Source organism: Panthera uncia, assembly GCF_023721935.1.
Source record: "Panthera uncia isolate 11264 chromosome B3 unlocalized genomic scaffold, Puncia_PCG_1.0 HiC_scaffold_1, whole genome shotgun sequence".
NCBI lineage: Eukaryota > Metazoa > Chordata > Mammalia > Carnivora > Felidae > Panthera > Panthera uncia.
This window is the reverse complement of record NW_026057582.1, coordinates 26,605,781-26,621,940: the sequence shown is the minus strand read 5'-3', so window position 1 is coordinate 26,621,940 and position 16,160 is coordinate 26,605,781. Positions and strand designations below refer to the sequence as shown.

The following is a 16,160-nucleotide window of genomic DNA, read 5'->3' as shown; positions in this document are numbered from 1 at the left end:
GTGTGTTTTGTCGTTTCTCACCTCAAAAGGGGATGAAGTCACAGGGAGCGGTGACTTGAGCAGACCCTCAATGAAAATGCAAACTGGGAAACAGGACAAGTGCCCAAGAAGGGAATCCTGACGGGTACAATGTGTGGTAGTGGCTTCAGCCTGGCAGCTGCACGGTGACCCCCGCTCAGACCCACAGAGTCTGCTCCCTTTTGCACCCGGGCGGGCTTGCTAGGGTAGGGAGCTCTGTTCTGCTTTCAGAATTACTCTTAAGTGGCAGAGCTGTGCATTCCTCCCTTTTATTATGCTTATCCTTATTTTCCTCTCCCGCCTTCCTTCTGTTCTCCAGAGTCTGGAATCACAGATCATTCTGTCCCCCACCTCACTCCATGCCCACTACAGACTTTTCCCTGCTTCCCCAGCCTCCCCACGCCCTGCAGGAATAGCCTGGGAGGGGGGAAGAGACCCACTAGTTGCACGCCTAAGATGACCAGGCAGGGCAGCCCTGGTTTGGGTCCACCGAGCCGGTATCCTGAGTCTCCAGAGGTGTCCCAAGAGGGGCACATGGCAGATAGTCCCAAGACCTTGCGGTCAGTTCGGCAGGTGATCGGGGGTCCGAGCTAACGCGGCAGGAGACACCCTTTGCAGGTCTGCAGTCAAGGTACAGGTGTCTGCCGAAGGCTGGACGGTGGATGGGTGGAGGGGTCCGATCCGCCTGGTGGGGTGAGAGCTCCCTGTCCTTCCCCTTCAGTAATGACCAGAAAGGGTCTCCGGGGCTGGCCGGGGGACGCCCAGGCCCATCTGGGCAGTGGCGATGGTCACTTCTGGTGCCCAAGAGGGGCTTATGCAGGAAAAGCAGCCGCCCTGTCTTCTTTGCCCGGGGGCCGCTGATTACGTGGGCCAGCTCCAGGTGACAGGCAAAGGGAGGCGATCCAGACCAGTCCAGCAGCTTCTGTGGCCCGCTCTGCCCCTCTTACCCCACCAGTTTGCTCCACTGGGTAGTACTGAAGAAGGGGTGGGCCTTGAGCCTGTTGACACCGCCTCCTCCAGCGCCCAGGCGTCGCGCAGGATCAAACTGCAGCAGCTGCGGAGAAAGCCCAGCTGGCTTGGCAGACCCTTGTCGCTGAGGCATGGGTTGACCTCAGCGGGGGTGAGGTGGTCGGTCACCACTCCCAGCTGCCAGGCCCACGGAACCCCCAGTGGTACCCCGGGGACACTAGCGGTGTCTGGCCACCGGCATATGCCAATTTGTTGTCCCCATTCACCCTCCTGCACCCACATCAGACACCCACCGGTCATGCCAGGACTCTGCCCTCCCAGCACCCACCCTGGGGCCAGGAAGCTACCTCCTCTAGGCTGGCTGTGGCTCACCTCAGTCAGCAAGGAGGCCGCTGGGCGACTGAGCCACTCAGGCAGCTGGAGCTGGGTATGGGGCTGGATTCCCGAGGGGTGGCTCTGTGACAGTGCCTGAGAAGACACAGGGAGGGGCGCTCTGAGGAGACGACCCCAGGAACGTCTATACATCCCGGTGGCAGCCAGGATTTTACTTTCCCCTGGGCCATGTCCCACGGGGATGGGGATGGTAGTGGTCGCCTTCTGCTTTAGAGCTACCCAGTGCCAGGCTGCGGAAGATGCCGGACATCCCTTATGCACGATTTCTACAGCAACCTTCAAAGTAAGTACTAGAATCCTCATTGTAAAGACAAGGAGCAGGCTCAGGGGGGTGAAGGGACTTCTGCTGGATTCAGGCTTTGAACCCAGCTCCTTCTGGCACCAAGCTTGCCAGAAGTTCTCAATCCTGGGTTGCCTTCAGGGTAGGCACTCTATCAGGAGCGGCACTGGAACCGGTCTCCTTACAGAAGAAAGACCTCCAGAGCCGGCCACGGTATGCTGCCGTCAGGGCCGAGGCAGGACGTCTCTGCGTTCCAGAACGGTGCAGCTCTGGAGAGCGGAGCGGTCTTTCAGGGGTCAGAAATTGCTGCAAGAAGCAACCAGGAGGAAGGCCAGGGGCCCCGGGCTAGAGAAGCATCGGGAGGCAGAGACCACCCCACTCTGGGGATACCTGCAGCCAGGACAGTCAGAGGCCCTGGCTGTGGGACAAAAGAGGGCACCAGGGTGGACCTCAGGCCACACTCCATTCGCTCCTGTCATTCCCTGCTCAAACTGCGGTCTGGCTGCTCCCTTGCTGCCTGCCCTAACCAGCCCCAGTGTGATGCTGAGCTCATGGGGGAGGGCAGAGGCTGCCATCCTGAGCAAAGACGCCTGCAGGGGGTCTCTGAGCCTCTGGCTGACCCAGGCTGGACAGGACAGCTGCTGGCCTGGACGAAGCGGGCCCGCTCTCCTGTCCTTCGGCCAAGATCTGGGGGTTACAGCTCAGAAGGGTGCAAGTGGGGGGAATGGGCCGCGGGGAACAGAGAAGCTCGGGGGATGATTCAGCAGCCTTCCAGGAAAGAAGAGTTGTGCCCAATCCTATCCTCCCTCCAGACCTACACCCAGGCGTTCTCCAGAAACCTTCCCTGGCCATCCCAACTCAACCCTCATGTGCCTAAGTTGACAGTCTATTTCTAGCCACTAGCGTGGCAGGGGTGCTCAGTGTGTCTGTGACCTGGGTGGGAGTGACTTCCTAGGTCTCTCGTGGCCTGTGGGGGCAGGACATTGACCCAAGGGCCAGGTCTTAGAGAACCAGGTGGCCTCCACCCCAGCAAGGGCCCGTTGGACCAAGCCCAGCCCGTCCTGTGCTCAGTGACACCCACCAGGGTTCCCCACCCTGCGTAGCTACTCACAGTTCCAGTCAGCAGTTCATACAGCAGAGACCCAAAGCTCCACCAGTCACAGGCTTCCGTCGGCTCAGAAATCCCACCCACCTCTGTGGGGATAAGAACACACATGTCCCAGCCTCACCGTAAAGGGCCGGTCCCCACTCGGCTCGTCCTACCCAGACACGGCCCCTTCCCTCTCATCCTCAGCTGCCCCCGCTCAACCCGCACAGGCACCGGAGATCTAGGGCCCCCGGCCCCTCCCTCCCTTCTTGCCTGGCGCACTGTAGAGACTGTCCAAAGCCTCCCTGCAGCAGTGGGGCTCTACCTCCGACCACTGGCCAAAATACGTGAGCCGGATGTGACCTTCTCGTCCAGTGCACGTAGGAATAACGGTGGACAAAAATTGTGGTTAGTCATCATTGAGCAGTTGGCATGGGGGAGGGGACTCCGGGGCTTCCCCCACCAGTCACAAAGCAGGAGCCAGGGGCTGCCCTGGGCGGAGACTCCCTAGGGCCTGGCCCCAGACGGCCCAGAGACAACCAGGTGCTCCTAGGAGCTGCTGCCCCGGAGTCTGGGTTGGGCGAGGGCTCGTTTCCCAGGCTCAACATCGGCCAACCAGACCCGGTCAGAATCCTGTGTGAAAAGGCCAGGGGGAGGCAGAGGAAGCAGATAACCTCTGAGGTCCCCTCGACTTTGGGGAACTCCCCTTCTCTGTCTGGAGGCTCCGGGGGCCCCCTCTGAGAGGCGGGGTAGGTCTCCTCCTCCCCAGGCCGGGCACCTACCTGTCTGGTCCAGAAGCAGGTTCCGGGGATTGAGATCTCGGCACAGCACCCCTTGCTCGTGCAGGGCCTCCAGAGCCACCAGTGTCTCCGCGGCCCACTGCCTCACCTGCTCTTCGTTCACGTGCCAGGCGCCCCTGCTGAACCCGGGGTGGGCCCCGTCTGCTAAGGGGTGGCTCGGACTTTTGCCTCGTCTGCAGGCCCCCAGCACCCGGACAGCTCCCTGATGAACCCAAGGGAGCCCCCACGAGGGCCTCGCGTCTGAGCTCCGGCCGGGTCCCCGTCTGGCTTGGAGGTGCAGGCGGCCACTTGGGGCCCTCAGAAGGTCCGGGGGGCAGAAAGTTTGGGTCCTGGCTGAAGGGCTACCTGCAGCCTCTCTCTGGGGATCGATGGCTGGGGGCCCCCTGGCTTGGGGGAGGCTCTGAGAAGTCCGTGGAGGCTCCAGCAGGATTCTGTCCTGCAGGCGGGCGGGTCCCAGGGGGAGCAGTGCTGGGGTCTGGAGGCTGAGGGGCGAGTTGAGCGAAGCCTTCATCCTCTCAGACTTGAGCCCAGACGGTTGGGGGTGCTCCTTGGAGAGCAAGTGGGACCAGAGTGTGCCTCCTGGGCCGTGCAGAGGAGCAGCGAGCATGGGGACAGGGGAGAAGAAGAGCGTGGACACCAGGTCCCCAACTCCTGCCTCCCCCCGCATCCAGCATGAACCCTCTGCCTTCCACACCCTCACCTCTGCCCAGAATGCCCTCTGCTATACTACATGCCATGACCCATCCGGGTCCCTTATTAAAAAAAAAATCATCACGGCAATAGGTGACCCAAAAATATCTGCTCCGTGAACCAACTGCTGTCCTTATAGCTTCAGTGACCACCCTCCCACGTGGCCACGCCAAAGGAATGGGCGCAGACTAGAAAAATGAAAAGAGGCCAAGACTGGAGGAAATGGTGACAAAAGGGGACATCTGCATAAGTGCCCTCTCCCCGCCCAGGATGTGACCTCCTCAAGCCATCCCCTGTCCCCCTGGCACCGCGCACAGACCCACCACAACCTGATTCTGCCATCCTCCCCCCGGGAAGGCTGGGACCCGTGGTCTGTGCCACACGTCTGGTGCTTGGTGCCCCCTTCTCATGCTTGGCATTTTAAGGGGATAAAGAGGGGGGCGCCTGAGTGGCTCAGTCGGTTAAGCGTCCGACTTCAGCTCAGGTCACGATCTCGCGGTCCGAGAGTTCAAGCCCCGCGTCGGGCTCTGGGCTGATGGCTCAGAGCCTGGAGCCTGTTTCGGATTCTGTGTCTCCCTCTCTCTCTGACCCTCCCCTGTTCATGCTCTGTCTCTCTCTGTCTCAAAAATCGATAAACGTTAACATTTAAGGGGATAAAGAGGCCACGCCGAAGGCCCGGGCAGCTGACGGGGACCCCTCAGGCCCCCTCACCTTGCACATGCTCCAGGTGCAGGAAGATGGAATCTTCGCTCACAAAGTACCGAAGCAGCTTAGTCATGTAGGGCACACCGTGCGGGATGATGGTCAGCCGCTCCCGGTTCGCCACGGGACACCTGGACAGGCTCTGGGGAGAGAGCAGGCAGGTCGGCGAGGGACAGACCAGAGGGTGCTCAGCTAGGGGACATCCTAGCCTGGCTTCAGGGGCAAACACGTAAGGGATACGAGCCACCCTGAGTAGCAGCTGCCTCCCCCCAGTTCCCGACCCGGCCCTCACCCCTCTCTCTCTCCACCATGGAATCCAGGCCCTCCACCCTCCGGAACAAGGATGGGGCAGATGTGTGTTTGTCTGGGAGGTGGGGGCCGTGCTCAGGGACAGAACAAGCAGCTTGTAGATTTGGAGGGAGCATGGTCCTCAGATACAGGTTCTGGGTAGGCGGCTCCCCAGAGGGTAGGTGAGGAAGTCCCAAGGGGAATACCGAACAGCAGGGGCCAAAGGAGCACCTGCCTTTACCACGAAGGTCCCTCCAGTCACTGGGTCCTGGACCAGCTGCACCTGCCAAAGTCCAGGAGGCACCGGTCAAGGCACATGGTAGTTCCTGGGGCTCCGTGGCCTGAGCCCCAGCCCCCCAGGTGCCTCCACCAAGGCTGACTCACTCTAGGGCAGACAGGGAAGGCAGGTTTTTGTGGTGAGGTGTGCTCCTGGCCACGCCCCCACCCCCAAGCGGACATCAGTCCTGTCCTGCTTTTCCACCTTTGTTTCCTGTGGCATCAACGCACCTGCCACCTCCTCCAGGGGCCAGCCCTCGGGTCAGGCCGGGACCCCGGATCTCCTCTCCAGAGCTCTCCGGGCCCACCCTCAGGGAGCTCTATCAACAGGGTCTAATTTCCTGTCTCCCCACTGGGCTGTGTGCAACGTGAGGGCAGGGAGCACACGCTGCCCGGCTCTGTGTGCCCAGAGTCCTACGCAGCGCAGGGGGACGGTAAGCACCCCCCACGTGCACAGGGAGTGATCCGTCCTGCAGGGCTTGAGGGTGTCACAGCGGGGCAGGACCTCAGAGCCAGTCACCTCTTCTGATCTCTTATTTTACAGGTGAAACAGCTGAGGCCGAGAACATAGCCCAAGGTCACCCATGAGCCAAGCCGGACCTGGGTTGGGGGGGGGGGCACGCATATTTGGCATGCTCCTTTGGGTCCCTTCCCCCACCTGCCCCCAGTCCCCTTTTTAAAAACAGTCTTTCTCGGGGCGCCTGGGTGGCTCAGTCGGTTAAGTGGCCAGCGTAATGATCTCGCAGTTCGGGGGTTCGAGCCCCACGTCTGGCTCTCTGCTGTCAGTGCTGAGCCTGCTGGGGATCTTCCGTCCCCCTCTCTCTTGGCCCCTCCCCCGCGTACAGGCACACGTGCTTTCTCTCTCTCTTAAAAATAGACATTAAAAAAAACTGTTAAAAATCTACTCCCCTCAAAAAAAAAAAAAAATAGCCTTGAAACTTCAAGATAGCCTTCCCTGGAGGCTATCTTTGGAGAGCAGCCCTCTCCTTCTGTTGCTTTTGGTCTAGGCAGTAATATGTCAATTGTTGGGTCAAGGTCTTGTTTGGAGCTGGGCCCTTGACTCATTTCTGTGATGGGCAGGAGTGGGTCCCAGCCGGAGGAGACAGCAGGAAGGCAGAAGACACAGCCGGATGACGGGCACAGGGGAGTAAGACCAGTACCCAGATGCTGTGACTCCTTGGCTGTCTGCGCCCGGCAGCCACTCCCCCTGGTGGCAGGTGGGCGTCCCCCAGCCCCACCCCGAGGAAGGCCAGGCCACTGGGCAGTCACAAAGGCCGCAGCCTAGGACCGGGTGGGTTTAGATCCTGGGCAACTACACTGATTTTCTCATCTACCAAAAGGGAATTACAAATGCCCGCCTTCCCTCATCCCTGGTGGGTCGAAGCCATAAACAGAAAGGCCCTCTGTGAATATAAAGCCAGAATGCCAGTTAGCACATTTGCCACATCACCCTGCCTCGCTGAACCTCAGAAGTACCTCCTTTAGTCAGCGGGACGACTCAAGCATAACGGCAGCCCGCACCTGCCACATAATGTGCCCTCAATAATCTGTAGTAATTGTCACTGATAAGGTTGTAGGGAAACCCCACACTGGCTATAGAGCACTTCTTCTGTGCTAAGGGCTTTCTATAGGTTATTTAATTTTATTCCCACAGTCCTACCAGGTCAGCGTTATTAGTGACCCAGTTTATTGATGAACAAGTTGAGGTTCAGAGAGGTTTTGTTACCTATAGTCCCACCGCTAAACAGTAGTAGAGCCAGGATTTTTTTTTTTTAATTTTTTTTAACATTTATTTATTTTTGAGACAGAGACAGAGCATGAACGGGGGAGGGGCAGAGAGAGAGGGAGACACAGAATCGGAAGCAGGCTCCAGGCTCTGAGCCATCAGGCCAGAGCCTGACGCGGGGCTCGAACTCACGGACCGCGAGATCGTGACCTGAGCTGAAGTTGGACGCTCAACCGACTGAGCCACCCAGGCGCCCCTAGAGCCAGGATTTGAATGCAGGCAGGGCTGATCCCAGAGCCCCAGAGACTTAACTGCAATGGGGCACAGCCAGATGACCATGGCACCTGCCCTCCCCTCTGGGCCTCAGCTCCCCCATCATCAGTGCCCTTCCTGAGGCAGCAGTGACACACACTTTCTGACCACCAGAGGTCTCTCCTCCAACAGCCAGAGGTGGAACCCAGCCTGGCCCCAGCTCCTTAACCAAACTGGTGCAGTGTTTGAAAAAGCAAGCAAGAAAACCCTGGGGTCATTTAGAGAATCGAGTTTCCCACAGGTACTGACACCCTGGATAATTCCCCACCGTCCCTTGCCAAGTGGGATTCCCTACCACCTTGTCCTGGCTAAGGTCCTCTCACACAGAGTCCAAAAAGGCAGCAGTGAAGGCTGGGGAAGCCAGATATAAAACTTGATCAGGGGCGCCTAGGGGGCTCAGTCGGTTGAGAGTCCAACTCTTGACTTTGGCTCAGATCATGATCCCAGGGCCGTGGGATTGAGCCCTGCATCAGGCTCTGTGCCAAGCACGGAGCCTACTTGGGCTTCGCTCTCTCTTACCCTCTGCCCCTCATATATATGTATGTATGTATTACACACGCACACACACACACACACACACCTACCTATCTAGAAAGAATTAGACCGAAATATTAATAGCAATTATCTCGGAGCTAGGCAGGATGATGAGGAATATATACGTATATTGCCTTAGTTTAAAATAGCTCAGGGGCGCCTGGGTGGCTCAGTCAGTTAAGCATCCGACTTCGGCTCAGGTCATGATCTCACGGCTCATGAGTTCGAGCCCCACATCGGGCTCTGTGCTGACAGTTCAAAGCCTGGAGCCTGCTTCGGATTCTGTGTCTCCCCCTCTCTCTGCCCCTCCCCTGCTCATGCTCTGTTTCTGTCTCAAAAATAAATAAAAACATTAACAACTTAAAAAAATAATAAAAAATAGCTCAAAAGTAGCAGGGGCATTTTCCCATTAAAGCCAGCAAACAAAAACACCCCCTTCCTCTTGTGCTCAGGGCTATAGGGGGACCAGAGCACTAGTCGCTCGACTTCTACGAGCCTCTGTTTCATTCTCGTAATTGCAAGACAACTATTTTAAGTTTATTTATTTATTTTGAGAGAGAAACAGAATGAGCTGGGGAGGGGCAGAGAGAGGAGACAGAGGATCCGAAGTGGACTCTGTGCTGATAGCAGGGGGCCCAACGTGGGGCTCGAACTCACGAGCTGTGAGGTCATGGCCTGAGTCGAAGTTGGACGCTTAACCTACTGAGCCACCCAGGTGCCCCTGTAAGACAATTATTAAAAGGCAGCACCGTCTAATAGAACGTGAAGGAAATATATATCTGCACTGCCCAATACAGAAACCAGTGAACATATGTAAGGCTATCAAGCCCTTGAGGTGTGGTTGGTATGAATAAGAAGGAGAATATTTAATTTTAACTTAAATAGTGTTATGTGGCTAAGGACTACTGTATGAGGCTGTCCAGTATAGTGCTTTTTTTCCCCCAGGGTGACTGAAGGAACGCAACAGTTTTGCAAATAAGAACGTGCCGTACTAATTAATGTCAGGCGACTATTGCTATTTGGAAGGTGGAGGGCAGTTCTGGGTGCCCTTTTCACCTTTCTATAAAGAGAATTTTTTTTTTTTTTTCCCAGGATACCCACGGAGTTCTTGGGACCTGGGACAATTAAAGCTCTGGTGAAACACATTAACCCTTTTTTTCAAAATGCCCAAAGTATCAAAATCCCAGGAAGAATCTCTCATGGGGCAAACAAGTCCAAAAGTTTCAAGCAGATTCTCAAACTCCAAGGCCCACAGGGGCTGGCCTGTGAACCAAGGGGACAGAGCAGGGACAGGAGCAAACCAGGGGACTGGTGTCCCAAAGAGGCAGCCCCTGGGGCACCTGGGTGGCTCAGCCGCTTAAGCGTCTGACTCTTGATTTCGGCTCAGGTCATGATCTCACGGTTGTGAGATGGGGCTCCGTGAAGGGTGGCGTGGATCCTGCTTAAGATTCTCTCTCCCTCTCCCTCTCCCTCTGCCCCCTCTCCCACTCGTTCACGGCTCCTTCCTCGCTCTCAAAACAAAACAAACACAGGCAGCCTCCCCCACCACTCCTGGCTGCCACGCGAGATTGTGAGCCAGCGTTTCCAAATCTTCCAATTTTGCAGGATAAGCCGGAAATCTGGACTTCTATACGAAACCTGCCAATTTTTAAATGTTGGTAACTAATGATAACTCTAAAAAACACCCCTGTGTTTGAGCCAAAAAAACAAGAAGTGACTTGGATGGCCTTCTTTTTCTTCCCCATCCCTGGCTCCTAGAGGAGGCTCAGCAATTGTGTGGTGAGGTCTCTCAGGCTCCCCGTGCTCCCTGAGAGCAAACCCCCAGGTATTCTTATCAGAGGCCTATCTAGTCCCTGACCCACCTGCCTAGACGTTCCCAGCAAACCCTCTACCCCTGCCAGTACCTCTTTAGCCCCCAGGGGTCCCTAGGGACCCCCAGGCCAGTTAACCTAACAACTGGCCCTCCAGGCTTCGTGAGCAAGCCCTTTGCCACCCCCTGGCTCTGTGGACTGCTGGCCCGCGCTGCCCTCCCGCCCGGATGTGCCTGGGCAGCGTTGCAGAATGGAACGCATTGATAGCACATCCGGGCCCGGCTGCAGGGACCTGGGCCCAGTGGCCCTAACATCTCTCCTAATTTGGGGAAGATGGTGTTCCTGACTTGGAAATGAAACCGGGAAAGGAAGCAGGATCTCAGGAGGGAGGTGGAGTAGGTAAGCCAGGTGCCCAAGAAAGGGTAAAAAAAAGAAAGAAACTCAGCCTCAAGGCAGAATGGTTGGGCTTGGCCTTAGTTTGTGCTTTCCATCCACCCAGACACGGGCCTCAGAACACTGGATTCTGAAAATGCTTTGCATATGCGTGTCCGGGGGTTAAACAAATTCGGGAAATTCTATCATAGACCTCCTTCTTGGAAACTCATGGTATACACATTAGCATCCTAAAAGCTCTGCAAACTCCTAAAATTAAAAACAAAAAAACAAAAAAACAAAAAAACAAAAGTCATGTAACTTTAACTCACAACCAAACTAACTTGTTTGACCTGGAACCCCTCTGTCCACAACATCTGTAGTTCAGTAGGATCCCACAGGGGAAAAAGGTGGTGGCAGTCACCTCCCAGCCCCTCTGTGGGAGCGGCTGTGCTTGGCTGGGGCCACACAGACTAGTGCTGTTGGAGGGAAGGCATATGGAAGCTGGCCGGGCCTTGGCTGACAGACTGGGGCCTGTTCCAGGGACCTGGGAGGAGCAGCTGGGGGACGGCTGGGGGACGGGAAGCCTGCACGCCCCATCCCCCTCGCTCTTGTCACTAGCATTTACAGCCATCAAACACGTATCAAAAATTTTAGTGTGTGCCAGGCCTTTCCCAAAAATTATTTCATTTTAGTTCCCACATGCCCCCTTGAGGGCTGGAATCTTACCCCACTTACACATGACGAAACCAACGGGAGGGGAAGGGGTTCGCTGTGGCCATGCCGTGCACTGAGCAGATGTCCTTTGTGGGCTCCCAGGCCCGGCAAAATCCCCAAATCCCCGGAGGAGTATTTCAACTCCAGATTCCTGGGCTCAACCCTGGAGATTCTGACTCAATAGGCTTGGGGTGGGGCCCAGGCATCTCTTTTCAGGAAGCTTCTCAGGTGATTCCGATGAAGGGTGGTGTTGAGAACAAGCCCTTTAGCAACTACTCAGGTGTTGCCTGGGTCCGGCAGAGGGCAGTTGAATATTGGTTCAGATCTCATGTGACCCCACTGTCTGTCCTTCCGAGTCCCCCACTCTAATGACTGTCCCACGTACAGGCTGGGATGTCAGCTCCTACCTTCCTACCTGCCCCCCAGTTAAGGCAAAGGGCCTCAGATGGGGTCTGCACGAGGGTGGGGGGTTCCAGGAGGGAAAGGGCAGAGCTGCCGAGGCCCCTCTGGGAGCTGGGACCCTCTGCAGGGCAGGCTTCTGGATTGGAGTGCATCCACCACAGGAACCCCTCAGCTACCCCTGATGGGGAGACCCTGGCCTCGGCCTGGGGCGCAGAGTGAGGAGGAAGGGGAGTGAGCAGGGCTGTGCATGCTGGGAGAGCTCCCTGCCGGCTGCTTGTCCTGGGGCTTCTGTCTTGAATCTCTGAGGGTGTGGCTTTCAGTCTGAGCCAAGGGCTGTGGAAAAGGGACTGTCTGCCTCTTCTGTTCCCAATTTTCTCTCCAGGACCTGACTGATGTGTGCCGGGGTGGGAGAAGGGTGGGGAACCACTGGACACAGCTGCTCTCCTCCCCTCGGACCCTCTGACCCCTTTCGGGCCCCTTCTGGAAGAGTGGGGGTAGCTGTTCTCTCTCCCCACCCACCACCCCCATCTGCATACACCGCCTCCTCCCCACCCGCAGCACCCCACTGTGGCTGTCCGCTCACTCACCTTCTCGATGACCCCGACCACCCTGCAGCCCCTCAGCTGCTCCAGGGCAGAGCTCAGTGTGCGGATGGGCCGGAGCCTCAGGCTGCTGAAACCCTGCGGAGGAGGGAGACAGACCACACAGCCTCAGGGCCCAGCCCCCCTCAGGCACTGCCTTCTCACCAGGCCCTCCTCCAGCTGCCAGGACAGCTGCGGGCACAAGGGGCAGAACCAGGGTACAAGCAGCGCCCCCCCCCCCCCCCCCCGTCCCCACCCACCTCACAGGGAGCAGAGAAGCCGGCCCCGACTGGCAGAGGCCCACACCTGCCCAGGGTGGTCACCCCATCCTCGACACTCAGCCCCCAGGCAGCCCTCCTCCAAGACCCAGGGGGTTCTCAGGCTTCAGAAACCCTGTGTAGGAAGGAAGCCCCATCCATAGGAGGCAGGCGCTCCCAGGGAGGGGGAGAAAGCCTGGGACCGTGTGGGTCTCAGGGAACACGCCTCGAGGACCAAGGCATGCGGCCCAGGCACCTGCGCTGGGGAAAAGCAGCCGAATAAGACGCAGAAGAGAAAATACGTTTACAATACTGCAGTGTATTTATCGAAGAAAATCCAAGTATATAAGTGGACCCACGCAGTTCAAACCTGTTTCGTTCAAGGGTCAGCTGCACTCACTGCAGCTCAAACAGAGCTCAGTTCAAGCTCAAACAGATGTGGGAGACTTAGAGTGTGTGTGTGTGTGTGTGTGTGTGTGTGTGTGTGTGTGTGTGTGTGTGTTTACCCCGTGTGGGGGTGAGACTGGCCTGGAGATGATTCACTAAGTGTTTGAAGGGAGCTAGGAGTGTGTGGGAGACAGAGGAAGCCTGGGGAGAACCTGGCACAGCCACCTGCCCTGCCCTGCCCTGCCCTGCAGCCGGGGATGTGAGGTGACAGCCATCTGGCCCTGGCCGGAGGGGGCCGGGGGTGTGGCTCAGCTCTCTCTCTCCAGGGCCCTCAGGCCTTTGGGGAGCAGTCCCCCTCACCGTGCCAGGGCTTGCTCCTCCTCCCAGAGTCCTCTGCAGGTGGCAGTTGAAGATCTCCTCGGCCCGCCGCAGATACTTGGTAATTTTCAGCTTCACAGCCTCGCGTCGCTCCTTGTTGGGGTCGACTGTGGGACAATGGGGTCACCAGGACCCACCCCGGCCTTGGAGGGCTGGGGTTCTGGCTCCCTCTGCCCACCCCCTGCCCTCCACAGGACAGAGTGCCTACTTGGGAGGCCGGCCACAGACTGTTCCCCAGCCCTCGTCCGGGTGGGAGACGGGCAGGTGGGGAGCGGAAGATGGGGGGAGAGGCTGGGAACCGTGGTCACCCTCAGCCTACTGCACTTCACAGTTGGCACCCACCACCTCGCTGGCTGCTGTCACACCCCCGGAAAGAACAGACTGGGGATTTCCGCATCCGTTTTCAGAGAAAGGAGACAGAAGCTCCCAGAGAACGTCCCTCTGTCACCTCTGGTGCCCAGTGTGAAAAGGCCAGAGTGGGGACTGGGATTGGAGGACAAACTAATTCACTGGGCAGTCTGAAGCTCAGGAACTGGGGGTCTCTTTGGCAGGGGGCGGGGTAGGAAGCCTGAAGCAGGGCCCGACTCCCACCCCCAGCCTGACCACCCTCAGGGATCTCAACCTGGCCACAGGGCCAGCCTCTCGCCCCGGCTTGAAAATGCCTCACTTCGCCCCAAACAGGTTGCTCTCTCTGGAGGACCACCTGGGTTCGGCTGGACAACATACCTACTGTTCTTCAGTACTCAGATGAAAGTTTTGACTTCTAGAAAATACCCTATGCTAGCCCAGCCTGGCCTCAATTTCTCTCTTCCCTCCCCTCACTTCCTCCTCATTGCTCTTCCCACCTGAGATCATAATTATTAATTGTCATATGTATCCTCCTCCCCCAGAGGGCAGGAGCCCGACACTACTCCAGGGACAGGCGCTGGGTCAAGCACCCAGCCTCTGGAGCCCAGACTCTTCAAACCTCAGCTTGCCACTTGATAGCTATGGAACCTTAGGCAAGTTATTTCACTGCCTGATGCCTCAGTTTTCTCATCTGGAAAATAGGAAAGAGGGCGCCTGGGTGGCTCGGTCGGTTGAGCTTCAGACTTTGGCTCAGGTCATGATCTCGCGGTCTGTGAGTTCGAGCCCCGCGTCAGGCTCTGTGCTGACAGCTCAGAGCCTGGAGCCTGCTTCGGATTCTGTGTCTCCCTCTGTCTCTGACCCTCCCCTGTTCATTCTCTGTCTCTCTCTGTCTCAAAAATAAGTAAACATTTTAAAAAAATTAAAAAAAAAAGAAAATAGGAATAAAAATAGTTCCTATAGGGGTGCCGGTTAAGCATCCGACCCTTGATTTTGGCTCAGGTCATGATCTCATGGTTCCTGAGTTGGAGCCCCGCATTGGGCTCTGCACTGACAGTGCAGGACCTGCTTGGGATTCTCTCTCTCTCTCTCTCTCTCTCTCTGCCCCTCCTCCACTCACGTTCTCAAAAAACAAAACAAAACAAACCTTAACAAAAAATTTTAAGTTTTTCTCTTTTAATGTTTATTTATTTTTGAGACAGAGACAGAGTGCGAGCAGGGGAGGGGCAGAGAGAGAGGGAGACTCAGAATCTGAAGCAGGCTCCAGGCTGCGAGCTGTCAGCACAGAGCCCGACTCGGGGCTCAAACCCACGAACCGTGAGATCATAACCTGAGCTGAAGTCGGCCGCTTAGCCCACTGAGCCACCCAGATGCCCCAAAACTTTAAAAAATATTTTTTAATTAATAAAAAAAATAGTTCCTATATACTTGGAACTACAACAACATATATAGTAATTTCTGTTACCGTGAGGCTCAAATGAATTAATACAGGGAAAGCCCTTAGACCAGTGTCTGGTATATAGGAACTGCTCAATAAACGCCAGCTGTTAATACTGTCCTTCCCTTGGGGCGCCTGGGTGGCTCAGTCGGTTAAGCGTCCGACTTCGGCTCAGGTCATGATCTCGCGGTCTGTGAGTTCGAGCCCCGCGTCGGGCTCTGGGCTGATGGCTCGGAGCCTGGAGCCTGCTTCCGATTCTGTGTCTCCCTCTCTCTCTGCTCCTCCCCCGTTCATGTTCTGTCTCTCTCTCTCTCTCTCTCTCAAAAATAAATAAACGTTAAAAAAAAATTAAAAAAAAAAAGACTGTCCTTCCCAGCAGGGCCAGCCTAGAGCCCTGTTCACTCAGCACAGATGGACAGAGCTCGGGGCAAGCCCTAAGCTGGCCCTTCCCCACTGGCCCTCGTCCCTGCCCAGCCCAGCCCTCACCGTGCACGCCTCGCAGCAGGACGTCCACGCCGTTCTGGTAGTGGTTGAAGGCGGCCTCGTAGTCCTCGCTGACGTCACGCTCCAGGGCCAGCCGGATCTGCGTGGCTGCATCTACTAGGTAGTCACGTTTGGTCACGTCCGGGGCCCCGGGAGCCACCAGGCTGCGAATCTGCTCCAGGTACACACGGGCCTGGGACCGTGCACGGGAGCAAGGCTCAGGCTCCAGGCCTGGGCCAGGAGGGCACTCGCAGGCCACCAGGCTCATGGCTGTTGTCCTGCAGCGGTGACCTGAAATAAACAGATGCTTTAGGGAGGCCCCAGCTGGGGAACAACACCCCATCTGCCTCCTGATTTCCTCCACTGAAAATTGGGCGACTAAGGGCTGGAGGGATCAGAGCTAATGTGGGTAACATCCCTCCACCGAGCCAGACCTTTTGTAAACGGTAATAATAATAGAATAATAACCTGCGCAGGGCTCTTCCTTTCCATTCACATTCAGATCAGCAGATATTTTTTGAGGACTGAGAGAACTGAGGGCACTTGTGATCCAGAGTTGCCCTCAGAGTTGTCTCCACAGACAAACTAGCATCTACTACACGGTAAACATATGATGGCCGCACACTGAGGCTGTTCCTCACACTGTTCCCTCCATCCTGCCTGTTCTCCTGCTCACACTCCGCCTACAGGAATCTCATTTATCCTTCAGGGTTCGGTGGTGGCACTTCTCTGAACAGAATAAATGGCCCCCGCTTTATTTATTTCCTTTGGTGCCAAGGTCAGCAAGTGAAAACTCCCCACCTACACACACACAGAGTTAGGCACAAGGCCTGGCCTTAAAGCCTGTGGGCCAATGAAATGACTGAGTGGCAGATTCTGGATGGAGTTAGAGGAAGGAGGATAGAATCAACCCA

The 16,160-nt window shown here is 56.7% G+C and overlaps 1 protein-coding gene across 1 annotated transcript; it reads right to left on the bottom strand.

Moving 5' to 3' along the window:
* Positions 1-764: 764 nt before the first annotated feature.
* RPS6KL1 (ribosomal protein S6 kinase like 1) lies at positions 765-15,537 on the bottom strand. Its single transcript, XM_049612477.1, has 10 exons — positions 15,250-15,537; positions 12,963-13,087; positions 11,965-12,057; positions 5,463-5,510; positions 4,949-5,081; positions 3,530-4,126; positions 3,021-3,110; positions 2,772-2,854; positions 1,360-1,455; positions 765-1,072 (listed from the first exon to the last, which is right to left on the bottom strand). Exons 1-10 carry the CDS (start codon positions 15,512-15,514, stop codon positions 962-964), a joined length of 1,641 nt encoding a protein of 546 aa, XP_049468434.1. The 5' UTR covers positions 15,515-15,537; the 3' UTR covers positions 765-961.
* Positions 15,538-16,160: the final 623 nt, after the last annotated feature.